The sequence below is a fragment of the Bombina bombina genome, chromosome 1 (assembly GCF_027579735.1).
Source record: "Bombina bombina isolate aBomBom1 chromosome 1, aBomBom1.pri, whole genome shotgun sequence".
Lineage (NCBI taxonomy): Eukaryota > Metazoa > Chordata > Amphibia > Anura > Bombinatoridae > Bombina > Bombina bombina.
Genome location: NC_069499.1, coordinates 825,820,636 through 825,845,280, shown reverse-complemented (window position 1 = coordinate 825,845,280; position 24,645 = coordinate 825,820,636). Strand labels below are relative to the sequence as shown.

The following is a 24,645-nucleotide window of genomic DNA, read 5'->3' as shown; positions in this document are numbered from 1 at the left end:
ACAGATTTACGAGCTTGTAACATAGTATTAATCACTGAATCAGAGAAACCTCTATGACTTAGAACTAAGCGTTCAATTTCCATACCTTCAAATTTAATGATTTGAGATCCTGATGGAAAAACGGACCTTGAGATAGAAGGTCCGGCCGTAATGGAAGTGGCCAAGGCGGGCAACTGGCCATCCGTACCAGATCCGCATACCAAAACCTGTGTGGCCATGCTGGAGCCACCAGCAACACAAAAGACTGTTCCATGATGATTTTGGAAATCACTCTTGGAAGAAGAACTAGAGGCGGGAAGATGTAAGCAGGTTGATAACACCAAGGAAGTGTCAGCGCATCCACTGCTTCCGCCCGAACATCCCTGGACCTGGATAGGTATCTGGGAAGTTTCTTGTTTAGATGAGAAGCCATGAGATCTATCTCTGGAAGCCCCCACATCTGAACAATCTGAGAAAACACATCTGGATGGAGAGACCACTCCCCTGGATGTAAAGTCTGGCAGCTGAGATAATCCGCCTCCCAATTGTCTACACCTGGGATATGTACCGCAGAGATTAGACATGATATTGTCTGTCTGAAAACAAATGAACGGTTCTCTCTTTAGTAGAGGCCAGAACTGAAGAGCCCTGAGAATTGCACGGAGTTCTAAAATATTCATTGGTAATCTCGCCTCTTGAGATTTCCAAACCCCTTGTGCTGACAGAGACCCCCAAACAGCTCCCCAACCTGAAAGACTCGCATCTGTTGTGATCACAGTCCAGGTTGGGCGAATAAAAGAAGCCCCTTGAACCAAACAATGGTGATCTATCCACCATGTCAGAGAGTGTCGTACATTGGGATTCAAGGATATTAATTGTGATACCTTTGTATAATCCCTGCACCATTGATTCAGCATACAAAGCTGTAGAGGTCTCATGTGAAAACGAGCAAAGGGGATTCTGCAGTATGTAAAGACTGAGCTAGTACCAAGATATCGTCCAAATAAGGAAACACCGCAATACCCTGTTCTCTGATTACAGATAGTAGGGCACCCAGAACCTTTGAAAAGATTCTTGGAGCTGTTGCTAGGCCAAATGGAAGGGCAACAAATTGGTAATGCTTGTCTATAAAAGAGAATCTCAGAAACTGATAGTGTTCTGGATGAATCAGAATATGAAGGTATGCATCCTGCAAGTCTATTGTGGACATATAATGTCCTTGCTGAACAAAAGGCAGAATAGTCCTTATAGTCACCATCTTGAAAGTCGGTACTCTTACATAACGATTCAAAATTTTCAGATCCAGAACTGGTCTGAACAAATTTTCTTTCTTTGGTACAATGAATAGGTTTGAATAAAACCCCAAACCTTGTTCCTGAAGAGGAACTGGCATGATTACCCCTGAAGAATCCAGATCTGAAACACACTTCAGAAAAGCCTGAGCTTTTACTGGATTTACAGGAATGTGTGAGAGAAAAAATCTTCTCACAGGAGGTCTTACTTTGAATCCTATTCGATACCCTTGAGAGACAATGCTCTGAATCCAATGATTTTGGACAGATTTTATCCAAAAATCCTTGAAAAACCTTAATCTGCCCCCTACCAGCTGAGCTGGAATGAGGGCCGCACCTTCATGTGGATTTAGGGGCAGACTTTGGTTTCCTAAATGGCTTGGATTTATTCCAATTTGTGGAAGGCTTCTAACTGGAAGCAGATTCCTTGGGAGGAGGATTGAGTTTTTGTTCCTTATTCTGACGAAAGGAACGAAAACGGTTAGAAGCCTTAGATTTACCCTTAGGTTTTTTATCCTGAGGCAAAAAACTCCTTTTCCTCCAGTGATAGTTGAAATAATAGAATCCAACTGAGAACCAAATAAATTATTACCTTGGAAAGAAAGAGATAGTAATCTAGATTTAGATGTCATATCAGCATTCCAAGATTTAAGCCACAAAGCTCTTCTAGCTAATACAGCTAAAGACATGGATCTAACATCAATTTTGATAATATCAAAAATAGCATCACAAATAAAATGATTAGCATGTTGCAGTAAGCGAACAATGCTAGATATGTCAGAATCCAATTCATGTTGCGCTAAATTTTTCAACCAGAAAGTTGATGCGGTCGCAACATCACCCAAAGAAATAGCAGGTCTGAGAAGATGACCTGAATATAAATAGGCCTTCCTTAGATAAGATTCAAGCTTCCTATCTAAAGGATCCTTAAAGGAAGTGCTATCTTCCATAGGGATAGTGGTACGTTTAGCAAGAGTAGAAATAGCCCCATCAACTTTGGGGATCTTTTCCCAAAACTCTATAGATTTTGCTGGTAAAGGATACAATCTCTTAAACCTTGAAGAAGGAACAAAGGAAGTACCTGGCTTATTCCATTCCCTAGAAATCATATCAGAAATAGCCTCAGGAATGGGAAAAACACCTGGGGAAACCACAGGAGGTTTAAAAACAGCATTTAAACGTTTATTAGACTGAACGTCAATAGGACTGGTTACCTCAATATCCAAAGTAATTAACACTTCTTTTAATAAAGAACGCATATACTCTATTTTAAATAAATAAGTAGATTTGTCAGTGTCAATATCTGAGGAAGGATCTTCTGTTTCAGATAGATCCTCATCTGAAGAGGATGAATTATTATGTTGTTGGTCATTTGAAATTTTATCAGCTAAATGAGAAGTTTTAAAAGACCTTTTACGTTTATTAGAAGGTGGAAATGCAGACAAAGCCTTCATAATAGATTCAGAAACAAATTATTTGAAATTTACAGGTATATCATGCACATTAGAAGTTGAAGGAACTGCAACTGGCAATGTACTATTACTGATAGAAACACTATCTGCATGTAAAAGTTTATCATGACAACTATTACAAATGACATTCGGTGGAATAATTTCTACAATTTTGCAACAAATGCACTTAGCTTTGGTAGAACCGACGTCAGGCAGCAATGTTCCAGCAGAAACTTCAGAGACAGGAACGGATTGGGACATCTTGCTCAATGTAAAAGAAAAAACAACATATAAAGCAAAATTATCTATTTCCTTAAATGACAGTTTCAGGAATGGGAAAAAATGCAAATGCATAGGCCTCTTGATAGAAGAAAGCATGAGGCAAACATGAATGGGGTATTGAAATAATGAAAAAATTGACCGGAAATGACATACTTGCGTCACTAATGACGCCGCCGAGTGAAAGGTCTCGACGTCACATGTGACGCTGGAAATGACGAAGTTGCGTCAAAAAACGTAATTTCCCGCACCAAAAAAGTTTGCGCCAAAAATGACGCAATAAAGTCTAACATTTGACGCACCCGCGGGCCTAATACCCGCAAATGCAAAAGTAGTCAAATTTGAAAAAGACTAAACCCCAGGTAAGAAACAAATTTCTTAAAGTGTTTATATTCCCAAATATGAAACTGACAGTCTGCAGAAGGAAATACATGAACCTGACTCATGGCAAATATAAGTACAATACATATATTTATAACTTTATATAAATTGCATAAAGTGCCAAACCATAGCTGAGAGTGTCTTAAGTAATAAAAACATACTTACCAAAAGACACCCATCCACAAATAGCAGATAGCCAAACCAGTACTAAAACAGTTCTTTAGTAGAGGTAATGGTAAATTTGAGAGTATATCGTCGATCTGAAAAGGGAGGTAGGAGATGAATCTCTACGACCGATCACAGAGAACCCATGAAAAAGACCCCCGTTAGGAAAATCATCGTATTCAATAGGTGATACTCCCTTCACGTCCCTCTGACATTCGCTGTACTCTGAGAGGAATCGGGCTTCAACAATGCTGAGAAGCGCATATCAACGTAGAAATCTTAGCACAAACTTACTTCACCACCTCCATAGGAGGCAAAGTTTGTAAAAACTGAATTGTGGGTGTGGTGAGGGGTGTATTTATAGGCATTTTGAGGTTTGGGAAACTTTGCCCCTCCTGGTAGGATTGTATATCCCATATGTCACTAGCTCATGGACTCTTGCCAATTACATGAAAGAAAAGGTGTTTTATTAGCCTGCTAGCACACATTCAAAGTGCAAATAGCTGTATCAGGTTTCAAACTGCAAACCTTCCAAAGACTCAAAAACAGCCCTCCGAACACCGGGCTCCAAGGAGCGTCCCCTCCCAGCACCAGACGCCAGTAGAAAAGAGGAGGACACCAAAAGTCCTCCCACCGAAAAAGAGGACCGACTCTGGAAGAAAACGGCCAACACTGCATAGATTAACTAATCCCCGAACTTCCCTCCAGGGTAATGGTCCCAGTCCAAAGGCTAGTCAAAGACCAAAGACAAGAGTCTCAGACCTCTGGAAGAGAAAAGGAAGGGTCAACAAGGAACGAAGCCCCCCGGGAAGACCTCTGACCGCTACTACAAACAGCATGCTACCATGAGTCAGGATAGACATTGTGCTCGGGTACGAGACCCCCTACACTGCTGTCTTCCCCAAAAAGGAACACTTCCCAAGGAAAGAGGGCTCTCAGACCCCCAGCATCTATATATCAGAATCCAACATTTAACAGAAGCCCCAACAGGGTTCAAAGCCTCAGCCTCCCGCTGCAGGAACGGTGGAACCAGTTACTACTCCACATCTCCCCTTACAGGATTCTGAAAACGCAAGAAGGGAAACAACCCTTACAAGGCAGGAAAAACAGGACCTACAGGTCGCCATATAATGCTGCGTTAGGCAAGGATAATTGTAGGACTTGCCTGATGAAGAGTACATAACCATAACCATAACCTACAGCTTCCAAGGAAACATAGTTTACCACAAAGTCGACGTAGCACACAACAAATGCTAAGGTAACTAAAAACCAAGAGAACCCCACCCTCACTCTAGATGAGAAGGGAAAAAGCCATGGAAAACACCCTACCATAGGGGCGAGATTCCTCGGCCATATCGCCAACCTAGTTGAAGACACCTGGAGCCTACAGGAACATCAAATATGCCAGAAGACCAGTAAGGACCCGTCAGAAAGACCCAGAGCCTAAGCTACAGGCAGATAGGAATCTCCCCCATAACAAAGCCCCGCCCCCCTCTGAGAGAGGTACCCAGGACCGCAACACCTAAAGTGATACCGAACCATCCACCCTCCTCTAGGGAGAGACATGGACCTAGGCCAGGGTCCTCGAAAAACAGAACTGATCTAAAGATCTAACCTCCAGAGGAACCCTAAGTTGCCTCCTACGATTAGGAGCGCACCATCTAAAGTCCGTAGACTTGGCGATCCAGCAACAGCCTCAAACACAGGAGTCTGAAGACCTCCTGAACAGTTGAAGAATTCTACACTCAGTGCACTTGGATCGCAAGTAAAATATCGTACACAAGCGATAACACGTGTTACACACACTGGCAAGGTAGCAACCAACACCCAAAGGTGAATGAGAACCCTTGACCTTGCTCGTCATCCCAGAGAGTTAGACGTAAGGCACCCTCCATAAAGTCCTAATGGAACATCGAGGATAAATGGTCAACTACCTGACCCCAGAAGGGCGACCGTCTAAGACCGACCTCGACTCTTCACTAGTAAGCCCAAGGCTAGATTTGCAATGAGGACGTAGAAACACCGAACGTCAAAGACCGTGGTCAGAACAAGGGTAAAAGATGGAAGAGTATAAATGATTGCGTAAAAAAATGCTAAAGGTGGGAGGGGATATAAGTGACTATTAATAAATATCAATAATGGTATATATAGATCTGTAATAGGGATCTATTATGTGTAAAAAAAAAACTATATTTGTAGAAGATACTAGATACTACACGTTTTTTTTCCACATAACAGATCCCTATTACAGATCTATATATACACCATTATTGATATTTATTAATAGTCACTTATATCCCCTCCAACCTTTAGCATTTTTTTGCGCAATTATTTATATTTTTTCACTAAATTTAATTTCGAGGAATTCTTTTTGGGAGATCCTTTTTTTGATTGTTTGTGTGGTCTTCTGCGATGATCAAATTTATTCTTTTTTTAAAAGATGGAAGCCAGAAATCCATGTAGGATCGGTCTTTCAAAAAGAAAACCCCCTTTTTCACAGGGTAAAGCTGGAGTCTCTCAGCTCCCCACAGAAGGCAGGGAACCCCTGAACACCACCTCTTAGAGTAACGCAACTCTGAGCAGAGGAAGAAGGCCATGCCCACGCTTCCAGACCAGATGATCTGCACAAGGCGGGAAGGAAGGAGACTCTGCCACCGCAAGAAAATGCTTAATGGGCTAAAAGTCAGCATCCGGAGAACCTCGAGTGAAGACGCAAATCGTTCACCACTCGGAACACCAGACCATATAGGTCACTCATATCTCCCAACTCCAAAGGAATAGAAATGACAGTTCTGAGTCCCCAGGAACCTGAAAGAACCATGATGACGTCTGCAAAGACAGATCCATATCCCAGGCGAGTAGCCCGAAACAGCCAACCTTAGATTGGCACTCACACCCATCCATCAGAGGGGTTGTATTTAAACAGTAGGCCTCATACTTCGATAGGATCCGAGCCCAGAGTCCATAGCAATAGGCAAAGAGATATTTTCACAGAAAAGGGCGCGCAATCTTGAGAGATCGCATCAGTAAAAACAGAATTTATGTTTACCTGATAAATTACTTTCTCCAACGGTGTGTCCGGTCCACGGCGTCATCCTTACTTGTGGGATATTCTCTTCCCCAACAGGAAATGGCAAAGAGCCCAGCAAAGCTGGTCACATGATCCCTCCTAGGCTCCGCCTACCCCAGTCATTCGACCGACGTTAAGGAGGAATATTTGCATAGGAGAAACCATATGATACCGTGGTGACTGTAGTTAAAGAAAATAAATTATCAGACCTGATTAAAAAACCAGGGCGGGCCGTGGACCGGACACACCGTTGGAGAAAGTAATTTATCAGGTAAACATAAATTCTGTTTTCTCCAACATAGGTGTGTCCGGTCCACGGCGTCATCCTTACTTGTGGGAACCAATACCAAAGCTTTAGGACACGGATGAAGGGAGGGAGCAAATCAGGTCACCTAAATGGAAGGCACCACGGCTTGCAAAACCTTTCTCCCAAAAATAGCCTCAGAAGAAGCAAAAGTATCAAACTTGTAAAATTTGGTAAAAGTGTGCAGTGAAGACCAAGTCGCTGCCCTACATATCTGATCAACAGAAGCCTCGTTCTTGAAGGCCCATGTGGAAGCCACAGCCCTAGTGGAATGAGCTGTGATTCTTTCAGGAGGCTGCCGTCCGGCAGTCTCGTAAGCCAATCTGATGATGCTTTTAATCCAAAAAGAGAGAGAGGTAGAAGTTGCTTTTTGACCTCTCCTTTTACCAGAATAAACAACAAACAAGGAAGATGTTTGTCTAAAATCCTTTGTAGCATCTAAATAGAATTTTAGAGCGCGAACAACATCCAAATTGTGCAACAAACGTTCCTTCTTCGAAACTGGTTTCGGACACAAAGAAGGCACGACTATCTCCTGGTTAATGTTTTTGTTAGAAACAACTTTTGGAAGAAAACCAGGTTTAGTACGTAAAACCACCTTATCTGCATGGAACACCAGATAAGGAGGAGAACACTGCAGAGCAGATAATTCTGAAACTCTTCTAGCAGAAGAAATTGCAACCAAAAACAAAACTTTCCAAGATAATAACTTAATATCAACGGAATGTAAGGGTTCAAACGGAACCCCCTGAAGAACTGAAAGAACTAAGTTGAGACTCCAAGGAGGAGTCAAAGGTTTGTAAACAGGCTTGATTCTAACCAGAGCCTGAACAAAGGCTTGAACATCTGGCACAGCTGCCAGCTTTTTGTGAAGTAACACAGACAAGGCAGAAATCTGTCCCTTCAAGGAACTTGCAGATAATCCTTTCTCCAATCCTTCTTGAAGAAAGGATAGAATCTTAGGAATCTTAACCTTGTCCCAAGGGAATCCTTTAGATTCACACCAACAGATATATTTTTTCCATATTTTGTGGTAAATTTTTCTAGTTACAGGCTTTCTGGCCTGAACAAGAGTATCAATGACAGAATCTGAGAACCCTCGTTTTGATAAGATCAAGCGTTCAATCTCCAAGCAGTCAGCTGGAGTGAGACCAGATTCGGATGTTCGAACGGACCTTGAACAAGAAGGTCTCGTCTCAAAGGTAGCTTCCATGGTGGAGCCGATGACATATTCACCAGATCTGCATACCAAGTCCTGCGTGGCCACGCAGGAGCTATCAAGATCACCGACGCCCTCTCCTGATTGATCCTGGCTACCAGCCTGGGGATGAGAGGAAACGGCGGGAATACATAATCTAGTTTGAAGGTCCAAGGTGCTACTAGTGCATCTACTAGAGTCGCCTTGGGATCCCTGGATCTGGAACCGTAGCAAGGAACCTTGAAGTTCTGACGAGAGGCCATGAGATCCATGTCTGGAATGCCCCACAGTTGAGTAATTTGGGCAAAGATTTCCGGATGGAGTTCCCACTCCCCCGGATGCAATGTCTGACGACTCAGAAAATCCGCTTCCCAATTTTCCACTCCTGGGATGTGGATTGCAGACAGGTGGCAGGAGTGAGTCTCCGCCCATTGAATGATTTTGGTCACTTCTTCCATCGCCAGGGAACTCCTTGTTCCCCCCTGATGGTTGATGTACGCAACAGTCGTCATGTTGTCTGATTGAAACCGTATGAACTTGGCCTTTGCTAGCTGAGGCCAAGCCTTGAGAGCATGGAATATCGCTCTCAGTTCCAGAATATTTATCGGTAGAAGAGATTCTTCCCGAGACCAAAGACCCTGAGCTTTCAGGGATCCCCAGACCGCGCCCCAGCCCATCAGACTGGCGTCGGTCGTGACAATGACCCACTCTGGTCTGCGGAAGGTCATCCCTTGAGACAGGTTGTCCAGGGACAGCCACCAACGGAGTGAGTCACTGGTCCTCTGATTTACTTGTATCTTCGGAGACAAGTCTGTATAGTCCCCATTCCACTGACTGAGCATGCACAGTTGTAATGGTCTTAGATGAATGCGCGCAAAAGGAACTATGTCCATTGCCGCTACCATCAAACCTATTACTTCCATGCACTGCGCTATGGAAGGAAGAGGAACGGAATGAAGTGTTTGACAAGTTTTGTTTTTCTGGCCTCTGTCAGAAAAATCCTCATTTCTAAGGAGTCTATTATTGTTCCCAAGAAGGGAACCCTTGTCGACGGAGATAGAGAACTCTTTTCCACGTTCACTTTCCATCCGTGAGATCTGAGAAAGGCCAGGACTATGTCCGTGTGAGCCTTTGCTTGAGGAAGGGACGACGCTTGAATCAGAATGTCGTCCAAGTAAGGTACTACTGCAATGCCCCTTGGTCTTAGCACCGCTAGAAGGGACCCTAGTACCTTTGTGAAAATCCTTGGAGCAGTGGCTAATCCGAAAGGAAGCGCCACGAACTGGTAATGCTTGTCCAGGAATGCGAACCTTAGGAACCGATGATGTTCCTTGTGGATAGGAATATGTAGATACGCATCCTTTAAATCCACCGTGGTCATGAATTGACCTTCCTGGATGGAAGGAAGAATTGTTCGAATGGTTTCCATTTTGAACGATGGAACCTTGAGAAACTTGTTTAAGATCTTGAGATCTAAGATTGGTCTGAACGTTCCCTCTTTTTTGGGAACTATGAACAGATTGGAGTAGAACCCCATCCCTTGTTCTCCTAATGGAACAGGATGAATCACTCCCATTTTTAACAGGTCTTCTACACAATGTAAGAATGCCTGTCTCTTTATGTGGTCTGAAGACAATTGAGACCTGTGGAACCTCCCCCTTGGGGGGAGCCCCTTGAATTCCAGAAGATAACCTTGGGAGACTATTTCTAGTGCCCAAGGATCCAGAACATCTCTTGCCCAAGCCTGAGCGAAGAGAGAGAGTCTGCCCCCCACCAGATCCGGTCCCGGATCGGGGGCCAACATTTCATGCTGTCTTGGTAGCAGTGGCAGGTTTCTTGGCCTGCTTTCCCTTGTTCCAGCCTTGCATTGGTCTCCAGGCTGGCTTGGCTTGAGAAGTATTACCCTCTTGCTTAGAGGACGTAGCACTTGGGGCTGGTCCGTTTCTACGAAAGGGACGAAAATTAGGTTTATTTTTGGCCTTGAAAGACCTATCCTGAGGAAGGGCGTGGCCCTTACCCCCAGTGATATCAGAGATAATCTCTTTCAAGTCAGGGCCAAACCGCGTTTTCCCCTTGAAAGGAATGTTAAGGAGTTTGTTCTTGGAAGACGCATCCGCTGACCAAGATTTCAACCAAAGCGCTCTGCGCGCCACAATAGCAAACCCAGAATTCTTCGCCGCTAACCTAGCCAATTGCAAAGTGGCGTCTAGGGTGAAAGAATTAGCCAATTTGAGAGCACGGATTCTGTCCATAATCTCCTCATAAGGAGGAGAATCACTATCGATCGCCTTTACTAGCTCATCGAACCAGAAACACGCGGCTGTAGTGACAGGGACAATGCATGAAATTGGTTGTAGAAGGTAACCTTGCTGAACAAACATCTTTTTAAGCAAACCTTCTAATTTTTTATCCATAGGATCTTTGAAAGCACAACTATCTTCTATGGGTATAGTGGTGCGTTTGTTTAAAGTAGAAACCGCTCCCTCGACCTTGGGGACTGTCTGCCATAAGTCCTTTCTGGGGTCGACCATAGGAAACAATTTTTTAAATATGGGGGGAGGGACGAAAGGTATACCGGGCCTTTCCCATTCTTTATTTACAATGTCCGCCACCCGCTTGGGTATAGGAAAAGCTTCTGGGAGCCCCGGGACCTCTAGGAACTTGTCCATTTTACATAGTTTCTCTGGGATGATCAAATTCTCACAATCATCCAGAGTGGATAATACCTCCTTAAGCAGAGCGCGGAGATGTTCCAACTTAAATTTAAATGTAATCACATCGGGTTCAGCTTGTTGAGAAATTTTCCCTGAATCTGAAATTTCTCCCTCAGACAAAACCTCCCTGGCCCCCTCAGACTGGTGTAGGGGCATTTCAGAACCATTATCATCAGCGTCCTCATGCTCTTCAGTATCTAAAACAGAGCAGTCGCGCTTACGCTGATAAGTGGGCATTTTGGCTAAAATGTTTTTGATAGAATATCCATTACAGCCGTTAATTGTTGCATAGTAAGGAGTATTGGCGCGCTAGATGTACTAGGGACCTCCTGAGTGGGCAAGACTCGTGTAGACGAAGGAGGGAATGATGCAGTACCATGCTTACTCCCCTCACTTGAGGAATCATCTTGGGCATCATTTTCATTGTCACATAAATCACATTTATTTAAATGAGAAGGAACCTTGGCTTCCCCACATTCAGAACACAGTCTATCTGGTAGTTCAGACATGTTAAACAGGCATAAACTTGATAACAAAGTACAAAAAACGTTTTAAAATAAAACCGTTACTGTCACTTTAAATTTTAAACTGAACACACTTTATTACTGCAATTGCGAAAAAGTATGAAGGAATTGTTCAAAATTCACCAAAATTTCACCACAGTGTCTTAAAGCCTTAAAAGTATTGCACACCAAATTTGGAAGCTTTAACCCTTAAAATAACGGAACCGGAGCCGTTTTTAACTTTAACCCCTTTACAGTCCCTGGTATCTGCTTTGCTGAGACCCAACCAAGCCCAAAGGGGAATACGATACCAAATGACGCCTTCAGAAAGTCTTTTCTATGTATCAGAGCTCCTCACACATGCGACTGCATGTCATGCTTCTCAAAAACAAGTGCGCAATACCGGCGCGAAAATGAGGCTCTGCCTATGATTAGGGAAAGCCCCTAGAGAATAAGGTGTCTAAAACAGTGCCTGCCGATATTATTTTACAAAAATACCCAGATTAAATGATTCCTCAAGGCTAAATATGTGTTATATATGAATCGATTTAGCCCAGAAAATGTCTACAGTCTTAATAAGCCCTTGTGAAGCCCTTATTTACTGTCTGAATAAAAATGGCTTACCGGATCCCAGAGGGAAAATGACAGCTTCCAGCATTACATCGTCTTGTTAGAATGTGTCATACCTCAAGCAGCAAGAGACTGCTCACTGTTCCCCCAACTGAAGTTAATTCCTCTCAACAGTCCTGTGTGGAACAGCCATGGATTTTAGTAACGGTTGCTAAAATCATTTTCCTCTTACAAACAGAAATCTTCATCTCTTTTCTGTTTCAGAGTAAATAGTACATACCAGCACTATTTTAAAATAACAAACTCTTGATTGAATAATAAAAACTACAGTTAAACACTAAAAAACTCTAAGCCATCTCCGTGGAGATGTTGCCTGTACAACGGCAAAGAGAATGACTGGGGTAGGCGGAGCCTAGGAGGGATCATGTGACCAGCTTTGCTGGGCTCTTTGCCATTTCCTGTTGGGGAAGAGAATATCCCACAAGTAAGGATGACGCCGTGGACCGGACACACCTATGTTGGAGAAATAAGGCCGATAGGTTCCGTAAAAGCCATGAGCCTAGGTATTGCTACACATATGCAGATAAAACCATATACCAAACATGATTAAAGTTCCCCCTGTTCAATAACCCCCCACAGGAGATATTAACCCATGATTCCTTATTAAGATAAAAGGAGTCCTACTGGGACCCTACCTTGTTTCGTTAGCATAACATTCACATATTGAAATAAAATGAAACAATCTTACCGGAATCTACACCGTGGAACAGGAACACGGCCCTTCAAGTTTGACATAGCAGCCTCGCTTCTGACATGGACTTGAGTGAATAAAGGTAGGCAGCGAAACTCGTCAATGCTGATTACCAAGGAGCTGTTAATATGAGTCAGGATGGGTTTGCAGGAAAACTCTCCCTGCATCTCCGGACTTTAACTTACATCCATGCTCTCACTGAGAGGCTGATAGGATTACTTAAAACTCCAGTCCCATTGTGTAGAGTACTACCCTTAATAAGTGACTATCTCGAAATTCTGACACTTCTCTGCCAACCTCCTGTGACGAAAGGCAAAGAATGACTGGGGGATGAGGGAAGTGGGGGAGGTATTTAAGCCTTTGCTTCCTCCTGGTGGCCAGGTTCTGTATTTCCCAAAAGTAATTAATGCAGCGGTGGACTCTTCCCGTTTAAGAAGAAAAGATTATTAAACTGTCCCCATCAAACTAATCACAACATAATAGATATAATAAAGAGTAAACCATTGGAATAATGTTAGGGAAACTTCAGATTTGTCTCCTGTAGTCCAATGAAAACAAAACTGCATCCTTAAAGGGAACAATTTTTATTGTTTTAAAAGATAGATAATTACTTTATTACCCATTCCCCAGTTTTGCATAACTAACACAGTTATATTAATACACTTTTATCTATATACTATTACCTTGCATCTAAGAATTTTCTGACAGCCCCCAGATCACATGACATTTTATTTATTATCTTTTGACTTGCAGTTAGTACTGTGTTGTGCTAAATCTTAAATAACTCCTCGGGCGTTAACACAATGTTAACTATATGGCCCACAGGAACTAGCAGTCTCCTGTTGTGAAAAGCAAATAAAAAAGCATGTGATAAGAGGCAGTCTGAAGGGGTTTAGAAACAGGCAGACATTTAGAGGTTTAAATGTTATAAAGTATATTAATATAAAAATGTTGGTTTTGCAAAACTGGGAAATGGGTAGTAAAGGCGTTATCTATCTTTTTAAACAATAATAATTTTAGTGTATACTGTCCCTTTAAATGCTTACAGGACAGATTAGAAGTGGGAATGTGACAATGTAGTGAAGTTACTCACCTATCTCAATCATCATCTGTTCCTGAGAACTGAGATTTTGGCACCATAACAAAACCTTAACAATAACACAAGCACCAGGGAATTAGGGCTGGAAGAAGTTTCACTCAGACAATGCTAGAAAGGAGGTAATAGTATCTGCTCTGATACCAAAGTGTATTAAACTCACCTTCACTGCCCCACCTAACATAGCAGCTATCAGTCCCATCCCCATGCTCAGTGTCTGCGATTGCACAGGAAGGCTGGCACAGGCCCGATCCAACGTCACAGCTACAAATTCTACTACCTGCACACAGACAAACAATAGTTTGATGCTGACAATGACAATCTTGTTCTGAACGATGCCCATCCACCTTCTCTCACCTGCTGCACATCAGTAAAGATGGAGTCGGAGATCTTCTCACATAGCACAGAAAGAACTTGTAACAGCTGAAGACGCTTCTCTTGAGTCTCGTAGCCAATGGTGAGTCTTCGTTCCAGATCGAGGAGACTGTCACCTGAGCAGACATCATTATCTAATGGCTCCTGCTCTGCAACAAGGAGGTTCAGCTCCTAAATAACAAAAGGAAGGTTATTATAAAGAGGAGGAGTACCGGTCTGTCAATTTACAGTATAAACCTTACTTTAACAAACAAGTAGCAGAGTCACTTAATACAAATCATGGAAATGTTAAAGGTATATAAAACACACACAAAAAATAATAATAATAATAAAAAATTCTATAATCAAATTTCCTTTTTTCGCCCCATGGGTTTCCTTGTTGAAGAGATTCTTAGGAAGATTTCTGGAGCACTACGTGGCAGGAAACAGTGCTGCCATCTAGTGCTCTTGCAAATGGATAGCATTCTTGCAAAGCTGCTGTCATATAGTGTCATAAAGTTACCAAGAAAATGAAAAAAAATTGATAATAGAAGTAAATTAAAAAGTTATATAAAAGTGGATGCTCTATCTGAATCATGAAAGAAAGTATTTGGGTTACATGTCCCTCTAAATATGATTAAAAAAAATGACATACATTAGAGACTTTTATGAAGCTATAATCAGCTTCGGGGGCCATTTTAGGGCAGGCTCGCTCATGGAAGCCTGCAACCCAAAGGGGAGAAGACGTATAAAAGTACCTAGATTCATGGAATATACATTTTTAAAGATTTCTTTACAAATGTTGCTTGAGTAGATACAGATATCTAATAATAATAATAATTTGTAGATTTGCAGCCACCAAATAGCTGCAAATACCAAGAGAACAAGGAAACATTGATAATAGGAATAAATTAGAAAGTTGCTTAAAATCTCATGCTCTATCTGAATCATGAACGAAAAAAATTGGGTTTAATATCCCTTTTAAATTTGTAGATTTAAACTTAAATCCTGTAATAGGTCTTAAAGTGATGGTAAATCCAAGCATTTAAGAAACACTAGGATTTACCATCACTAAAAATAAAGTGGACTTGATCAACCATGTAAAAAATGTGCTATACGCACCCTTTATGTGCCGTTGCACATCGCTAAACACTACGGCTCCGGCCGCCCACAGCACATCGATCTCCTTCAATGAAGTGACGTTTTCACCTCTGAACCAATAGCTGTGCGTGTCAACGGACAGGTTTCTGTATGCACGCACCGCTATTGACTTAGACGTGTAAGCGGCACCTCATTGGTAGAAGATTGATGTGCCATGGGCGGCCAGAGACGCTGAGTTTAGCGCTGTGCAACAGCAGGGTGAGTTTACATGGTTTTTACATGGTTGATCAATTAAAGTACACTTTATTTTTAGTGATGGAAAATCCTAGCATTTGTTAAACGCTTGGATTTACAATCACTAATTATGGGTTTTTTTAATTTAAGGTGATTCTACATGATAAAGGATAATGTGAGCATGGCACTGAAATGGGGTTTAGAAGCACACAATTCTGATCTAATAAAAATTGTATGTTCTGAGAACCATATTCACCATGGCCAGGTTAGAGCCAGAATTGTCTTTTGCCTCTTTAATTATTTGAATTGTCTGAGGAAGCATGTCAAGTGAAGGAAGCACATACCCCTAGTTTAAATATCTAGTGCAAGTGCCAAATATTGATATATGACTACTATTCATTTTGTCCTGAATCCTCTCTCATACTGTAACTGACTCTTGACCTACCGCTAAAACAGCTAAAGATGATTTCTAAGATGTTCATGGGTAAACTGACTGCACAAAGAGTACAATCCTACATTAACCTGAAAAATAGTGGCTGTGCATATCAAAGCCAACATCTGTTGAAGGAAACAACAGTATTGACAATAACTGAAGGCCTTCTTCATATGGTGTCACAAATTAGTTTGAGTCAGGAATGTAAGGTTATTATTATTACAACTAAATAGCTGTAAAATTGCAATTGTTAAAATAAAACACCTCAATGGCTGGCAAACGTTCAGAAACATTGTTCTGACAGCTGTAATGCGGCATCATTTGGATCACATGGTGGTAGGGCAACTTGACCTTCAACAATGGCCTTAATCTGGATATGAGATACAGAAATACATTATGTTCAGGCTTTTTTCATTACCCTTGTAGACCCCTCCTGGGTTGCCGCCAGGCCAAAAGGAATTTAAGTGAAAATAAATACATGGTACCTGAAGGGTAAAATATTTAGATGTTTTAGATCAGTGTTTCTCAATTCCAGTCATCAGGACAGGTTTTCACAATATCTGTACTAGAGCACAGGTGAAATAATCAGCTGATCAGCAACCATGGTTACTAACCTGCTCTCACCCAACAGCTGATTATTTCACCTGTGCTCTTGTTCAGCTATCACGAAAATCTGGCCTGTTGGGGGCCCGGATGACTGGAATTGAGAAACACTGCTTTAGATGTATGGCAGTAAATAGGCATGCACCTTGGGTTTGTTCTTTACTGTTTATTCATTTTGAATTGAGGACCTCCATTCATGCCTATTACATGGTAAAACTGTTCCTATTCCAGCACATTAAATGACCACTAGACACAGATTAGGATAATCTGTAAATGCATAATATTAAAAAAAGAAAAAGCACTTAGATTGAATTTCAAATGAGTAGTTGATTTCTGACAAATTTTAAAGTTAGCTCTATTTTGCCTCCCACTGCATCATGTGACAGCCATCAGCCAATCACAAAATACAAATACATATATTCTGTGAATTCTTTGAAATGCTCAGTAGGAGCTGGTGCCTCAGGAAGAGTGTAAATATAAAAAGATTGTGCACATTTAGATAATGGAAGTGAATAGTAAAGTTGCTTAAAATTGTGTGCTCTTTCTGAATTATGAAAGTTTAATTTTGACTTTAGCGTTCCTTTAAAGTGATATGAAACTGCTTCTTTAATGAACAAAAAAAAATAAAAAATAAAGTAAACAAAAAACAAAACAGTTTGTGTTACAAAAACAAACATCTTACTTGTTTTCTTGCAAAATTAGCACTGTGCACCTACTGCCCGCAGCTATATAAGCAAGAAGATATTACAGAACTTATGTTCTACTGCCACATGATTTTAATTTGCAGCAGAAGTCCACGACTGATCATGGGCAATAAACACGCTAGAGCTATTTTATGGTGTCTCCTAGCAACAATTCAACAGAAAAACTAGTATTTTGTCTTCCTGTACAGACCCCAGCACCCTTGTGTGACTGTGACAGAAAGTAATGGACCCTGCACAAATGAAGTAAAAATAAATAAATAAAATCCTTTTAAAATTATCAATAATACATATTGCAATGATTATGATTTTTATTAACAACCCACTGATTAGTGCTTTTTCTATTACAACAATGACACAACCTGTTTTATATCCCTTTAAGAGTATTCCCACTGTGATTTCCATTAAAAATAACTTTTCATGCCCACTAAGACATAAGTTGCATGATAATGAGCTTTGAACGTCATCATCAGAGTTTCTTTGGGCTTGGACTTGTTTCACACCGACTTCCAACTGGATTTACTGGAAAGGAAGACGTTTGGTAACACTGAGTTTACTTCTACTGCAAACTGTATTTTTTTAAATAATGGTTTAATGTTACAGCCAAATGAAAGAGTTCCTTGAAACAAGGAAATAACAATAGTTATCAGTACACTTGTGAATTACAAGTGTTCTGAGAATCAATGTTCAGACCAGGCTTTGAGCCAGAATGCTTGGATGAGAAAAGTTGAAGCCTTTGCTCAAACTTGTAAATTTCCTACTGAAGTATCCAAGATTATCTTTAAAGGGACACTAAAGTCAAAATGACACTTTTATGATTTAGATATAGCATGCAATAAAAAAATGTGCACACTTTCTGAGGCATCAGCTCCTACTGAGCATAAGCAAGAGTGAAATGTTTATACGTTTTATGATTGGCTGATGGCTCTTACATCATACAGGGGAAGGAAATGAAATTAACTTTGAAATTTGCCAGAAAAAGAATCTACTAGTCATTTGAAATTCAAAGTAAGTGCTATTGCTTTGTCTTTTTATTGTGTATTTGTTGGTTATGCAATTTTACTGTATTTAATGGTCCTTTAATCGCTTAAAGGCACACTGAACACAAATGTTTTCTTGTGTGATTCAGATAGAGCATGACATTTTAAGCAACTTTCTAATTTACTCCTATTATCAAATTTTCTTGATTCTCTTGGTATCTTTATTTGAAATGCAAGAATGTAAGTTTAGATGCCGGCCCATTTTTGGTGAACAACCTGGGTTGTCCTTGCTGACTGGTGGATAAATTCATCCACCAATAAAAGTGCTGTCCAGAGACTGAACCAAAAAAAGTTTAGATGCCTTCTTTTTCAAATAAAGATAGCAAGAGAACAAAGAAAAATTGATAATAGGAGCAAATTAGAAAGTTGCTTAAAATTGCATGCTCTATCTGAATCACAAAAGAAAAAATTTGGGTTCAGTGTCCCTTTAACTGCCCATGACGAGAACGGGTAGTCATGCAAACTGCTGCCTTTGAGTGCATGATGACCCATCCATGACATGAAAGGGAATCGCTGATCACAGCACCGGATCGTCTATTCCCCTGAACTGCAGGCCCAATAATTGGTGGTATAGTAGATGACACTCCCAGAACTACATGGGAGTGCTGGTGATGTATCCATGAATGTGCATGATGACATCACAGAGGGGGTGGGGCCGCAATATGACAGGCAGTTAAGGGAGATGAATGGGGGAGGGGGGGTTGCTGTTCAAACCCCTCGATCTCAGCTTACTTACTAGCCACAGACCTCCAAGACCACTCATTTCAAAGAGAATTGCTTGCTCTTTCAAATAGTGGTGGACTTGCAAAGACAGTACAAAGCAGATCTTTTTAAAAAAGTATGAGCACAATACATGGGGATTTGCTTAGGAATGAGACACTATATACTCAATAAAAAATCTGTTATTTCTAGAGACCACTAATAAAGATTATTTTCTAGTAGACAAGGTTATATCTTAAAAATATGAATTTTGTCTGTATAGCTAGGTGATCAGAGATAACAGTAAACATCTTGCAAGAAAAAGTGTTTTTTTTCTGTATGGCACAAAGGGGCCTTTGTAATCTATATTATAACCCACAAAGCAGTAACAGCAGTGGTAATCTGTTCATTTTCAATATTATTATTATTTACTAAAATCTTAACAAAAAAGAAAATTTATGCTTTCCTGATAAATTTATTTCTTTTTTGACACGATGAAGCCATGGATCATCATTAATTACTATTGGGAATATCACTCCTGCCTAGCAGGAGGCGGCAAAGAGCAACACAGCATAGCTGTTAAATATCACATCCCTTCCCTCCCACTCCAGTCATTCGACCGAAGTAAAGGAAAGAAAGGAAGTAACAAGGTGTAGAGGTGTCTAAAGTTTATAACATATTAACAACCTGTCTCAAAAACAGGGCTGGCCATGGACTCATCGTGTCAAAAAAGAAATACATTTATCAGGTAAGCATAAATTTTCTTTTCTTTTTAATGACACGATGAGTCCACAGATCATCATTAATTACTGTTGGGAATCAATACCCAAGCTAGAGTACACAGATGATAAGAGACAAGACAGGAACCTAAACTGAAGGCACCACTGCTTGAAGAACCTTTCTCCCAAAAGCGACCTCAGCTGAGGCCAAAAGTGCAATTTTATAGAATTTTGAAGAAGAGTAAAAAGAAAACCAAGATGCAGCCTTGCAAGTCTGTTCCATATAAACTTCACTTCTGACTGTCCATGAGAAATCAACAGTCCTCATGGAAAGAGCAGTAATTCTCTCTGGAGGTTGCTATCCAGCAATCTCTTAGGCAAAATGTAAGATACTCTTCAGCCAGAAAGAAAGAAAAGCAGCTGTAACTTTCTGTTCCTTACGTATTTCAGAGAAAACCACAGATAAGGAAGAAGACTTACAAAATCCTTAGTTGCCTGCAAGTAAATTTTTTGTCTAAATAGTGCCAAAAACCTTTCCTTCCGAGAAGAAGGATTAGGACACAAGGAAGGAACACCAGTCTCCTGATTAACGCTCCAGACAAAAATAACATAATGGTACGTAAAACCACCTTATCTGAAGAAAACTAAGGTAAGGTGACTCGCACTGTAATGTCGAGAGCTCTGACCCTCTACGAGCAGAGGAAAGAGTAATACAAAACAAAACTTTCCCAGATAATATCTAAGGAATGCATCAGCTCAAAAAGAGCCCCCTGATACTCCTAAGAACTAAATTAAGACTCTAAGGAGGAGCAACTGGTTAGAATACAGGCCTAATACTGACTAAGGCCTGACAAAACTAATGTATGCCTGGAATTCCTCCAGACGTATATGTAACAATATAAACAAGGCAGAAATTAGACCCTTTAGGGAACTTACCGATAAACCCTTTTCCAAACCTTGTTGGAGAAAGGACAGAATTCTAAGAATCCTAACTCTACTCCAAGAGTAGACTTTGACTAAAGATATATACGCCATATCTTATAGTAAATCCTTCTAGTTATAGGTTAATTTTCCGGAATGATAATCTCAATGACCGTCTCCGAAATCCACGCTTGGATAAAACCAAGCGTTCAATCTCCAAGCAGTCAGCGTCAGAGAAACTAGATTTGGATGAGGGAAGGAAATTGAAGAAGACCTTTCCTCAACAAAAGTCTCCAAGATGGAAGAGATGCATGACCATCAGGTCTGCATACCAATCATGCAGAGACACGCCGGTGCATTAAAGGGCCATAATACCCAAATGTTTAAACACTTAAAAGTGATGCAGTATAGCTGTAAAAAGCTGACTAGAAAATATCAACTGAACATCTCTATGTAAAAAAGAAAGATATTTTACCTCAAACATTCCTCAGTAGCCACATCCCATTGTAAAGGATTTCTAAGCAGCATATTAGTATGTCTGTCCTGGGACAGCTGAAGGGATGAGCCTTGTGCACTCTCATGTTATTTCCCTATTCAGTTTAGGGAAGATCACAATGAAATCTCATGAGAGTTAAGTCAAATCTCATGAGATCACAGTAAAAGAGTTCATTACCTCAGCACTGCTGATGCTGATTGGCTGCTGTTCATTTCTTCATTTTTTTTTTTTTTTTTTACCTGCAGCTGGGAGCAGCTGAGAGCAGCTGAATTATAACTTTTTACACAGAACTTACTCTGCTGAGCTGAGGAGATTGTGAGGTAAAATATCTTCTTTTTTTACATAGAGATGCTCAGGTGATATTTTCCTGTCAGCTTTTTACAGTTATACTGCATCAGTTTCAAGTGATTTAGCATATGAGTATTATGTCCCTTTAAGGATCACCGATGCCCTCTCCTGCTTGACTCAAGCATGCTTCGAGGAAGAAGAGCAAAAATTAGGAAAAAAGGTATGCAAGACTGAAACTCCGAGGTATCGCCAGAGTGTCCCTCGGAATAGTCTGAGGGTCCCTTGACCTCGACCCGTATTTCGAAAGACTAGCATTTTGCCAATATGCCACGAAGTCCAAATCCGGCTGGAAATACACTCCTGGAATGTGTATCGCTGACCTACTGGAACTTCCATGTTCCCTGAGTCTTTATGGAGCCCCTTGCTCCCCATCCCAGAAATCTGTTGTCTGTAGTCACAATCATCCAAGAGGGTCTGCAAAAGCAGATTCCCTGGGAGAGATGATCCTGAGACAACCACCAAGGTAGAGAATCCCTGTCTCCTGCTTCAGCTGTAATCGCGGAGACAGATCCGCATAATCTCCTTTCCACTGCCCGAGTATGTCTAACTGCAGAGTACTGAGGTGGAAACGAATGAAATGAACAGGATGATGTTCCTTGCCGCAACCATCAGCCCAAATACCTCCACGCACTGAGCCACTGACGGCCGAGGAGAGAACTGAAGTGCTAGGCAAGACGCGAAATCCTTGATTTCCTGACTTCTATCAAAATAACTCTCATTGATAAGGAGTCTATTATGGTTCCCAAGGAAACTATCCTTGTAGATGGAACTAAAGAACTCTTTTCCAAATTCACCTTCCATCCGTAAGACCGTAGGAAGGATAACATTTCCATGTGTGATCCTTGAACCAGAATGTCGTCCAGATAAATAACCACTGCCCCACGATCGGAGCACCACTAGCAGGGATCCCAGAACCTTTGAGAAAATTCTGGGAGCTGTGGCAAGCCGAATAGAAGAGCCACAAACTGGACGTGTTTGTCTTAGAAACTTGTGATGGTCCCTGTGGCTGGTAACATGCAAGAAAACGTCCCTTAAATCCATCATGGTCATAAAATGACCCTCTCGGACCAAGGGAAGAATGAAACTAGTAGTTTCCATCTTGAAGGATGGCACTCTGACAAACGTGTTTGGACTTTGAGATCTAAAATTGGTCTGAAGGTTCCCTCCTTCTAGGGAACCACAAACAGATTGGAATAGAATCCCAGACCTCGTTCCTGCATTGGAGCAGGAACAATCCCTCCCAGGTCGGAGAGGTCCCTCACACAAAGTAAGAATGCCTCTCCTTTGTCTGTTCTACAGATAATCTTGAAAACTGAAAACCTGCACCTGGGAGGAAAGTTCTGAACTTTAGTTTGTATCCCTGGGACACAATGTCCACGCACAGGGATCCTGAACATTTCGAACCTAAGCCCGAAGGAAGAAGGAAGCCAGCCCCCCACAAGATCTAATCCGGATCGGAGGAATGCCCTTCATGCTGTCTTTGATTCAACAGTAGGCTTCTTGGATTGCTTTCCCCTAGTCCAATACTGAATGGGTCTCCAGGAAGGCCTGGACAGCTCACGCCTGTAAGAGGGAGTGGAAAAAATTTCCTAGAATTTTCTAAAGGAACTAAAATTACTCTGACCTCCCTTTTATTTATTTCTCTTATCCTGGGTAGGGAATGTCCCTTAACTCCTGTAATATCAGCGATTATTTCCATCAAACCAGGTCCTTCCCTTGTAAGGAGTCGTCAAAAGATTAGACTTAGATAAGACATCTGCAGACCAAGATTTTAATCATAACGCTCTGCGGTCCATATAGCAAGCCTAAAATCCTAGCTCCCTGTTAACAAACTGAAGGGAAGCATCTGTAATAAAGGAATTGGCTAACTTAAAGGTCTTTAGCCTATCCTGTATTTCTTTGAGGGGAGTGTCTGTCTGAATAGAATCAGACAACGCATGAAACTATATTGCAAGGGATAAGAGTGCGCTCAGAAGAGCTCTACCATTAAATGTGAAATATAAATGGAATAAAAACCAATTATATGTAAAATATTATTTTAATTTAATGAATTATTCTAAAAGTTTATTTTACAATACAACACATTAAAAACATGAACAAATGTAATATATAGTAAGGTGCACCTTTTTTCTATTACACAATTTAAACAGCAAAATGAACTTATGAGGTTTATTTCAGCGTGTTACTTTTTGTCCACAAATTGCAAAAAGTTTTTTTGCAGCAATGCTTTTTTCAATATATTGCAACTTTTTCCAGTGATAATTGACACACGAGTGTGGCAGCAATGCTGTGAACAATGATTATATCATAAACTGACTTTTTCAAATAAAAGTGTACAAAGTGCTTAAAAGTCTGTATAAGAGAAATATTATGACTTTGTATCTCTTGCTTGCCAAACTTTTAAATGAAGGCGGTAAGTCAATAATTTGTTGCAAAATAGTAAATACTGCTTTCTTTTGTATGTAGCAATAAGTTCCGTTAAAAGTCTTTTTAAGAAGCCCCAAATTGGGTATACAAACTCACCAGAATCCGAAAGGCAGATATTTTAAATACCTTTCCCTGACTTCTCCGAATATTGGCGTCTTCTGAGTCAGCCGTTAGATCCGACTGTGACGTGTATCATTCACGTGATACCACTCCTCCGCCAATAGCCCAAACAGGATCTTTGAATAGAGATGAATCCAATTGCTATGATTCCATGTAACAGGATTTTGCTTGAACACAGCAGGTATCCAAATGAACTCTTCTGTGATTTAGATCACTAGTACTGCCGTTTGACTTTTTGCAGTAATCCAGAATGAGACGTTCGGTGTGACAAAAGACAGGGCTGGCCAGCTTCCACAGATCAGGTCATCGATCTACGCGTTTCAGCAGAAATGCTTTTTTCAATATGTGCCTGTGGACTTCCCATCATGCCTTTATACAGGTTCCATTTTAGTTACAGTTTTCTGCAAAAAGTCAAACGGAAAAAAAAGTAACACGCTGAAATAAACCTCATAAGTTCATTTTGCTGTTTAAATTTTGTAATAGAAAAAAGGTGCACCTTACTATATATTACATTTGTTCATGTTATTAATGTGTTGTATTGTAAAATAAACTTTTAGAATAATTCATTAAATTAAAATAATATTTTACATATAATTGGTTTTTATTCCATTTATATTTCACATTTAATGGTAGAGCTCTTCTGAGCGCACTCTTATCCCTTGCAATATTTTTTTATTACTAGTGTGATTATTGGGG

At 40.8% G+C, this 24,645-nt stretch overlaps 1 protein-coding gene across 1 annotated transcript in view; it reads right to left on the bottom strand.

Moving 5' to 3' along the window:
- TANGO6 (transport and golgi organization 6 homolog) overlaps positions 1-24,645 on the bottom strand; it is a 284,857-nt gene that overhangs the window by 182,437 nt on the left and 77,775 nt on the right. Inside the window, exons 11-12 of the mRNA XM_053699413.1 lie at positions 14,111-14,299; positions 13,917-14,033 (exon numbers count right to left, since the gene is read on the bottom strand). Of these exons, the coding sequence (XP_053555388.1) occupies positions 13,917-14,033; positions 14,111-14,299 (306 nt within the window). The remainder of the gene's footprint in view (positions 1-13,916; positions 14,034-14,110; positions 14,300-24,645) is intronic.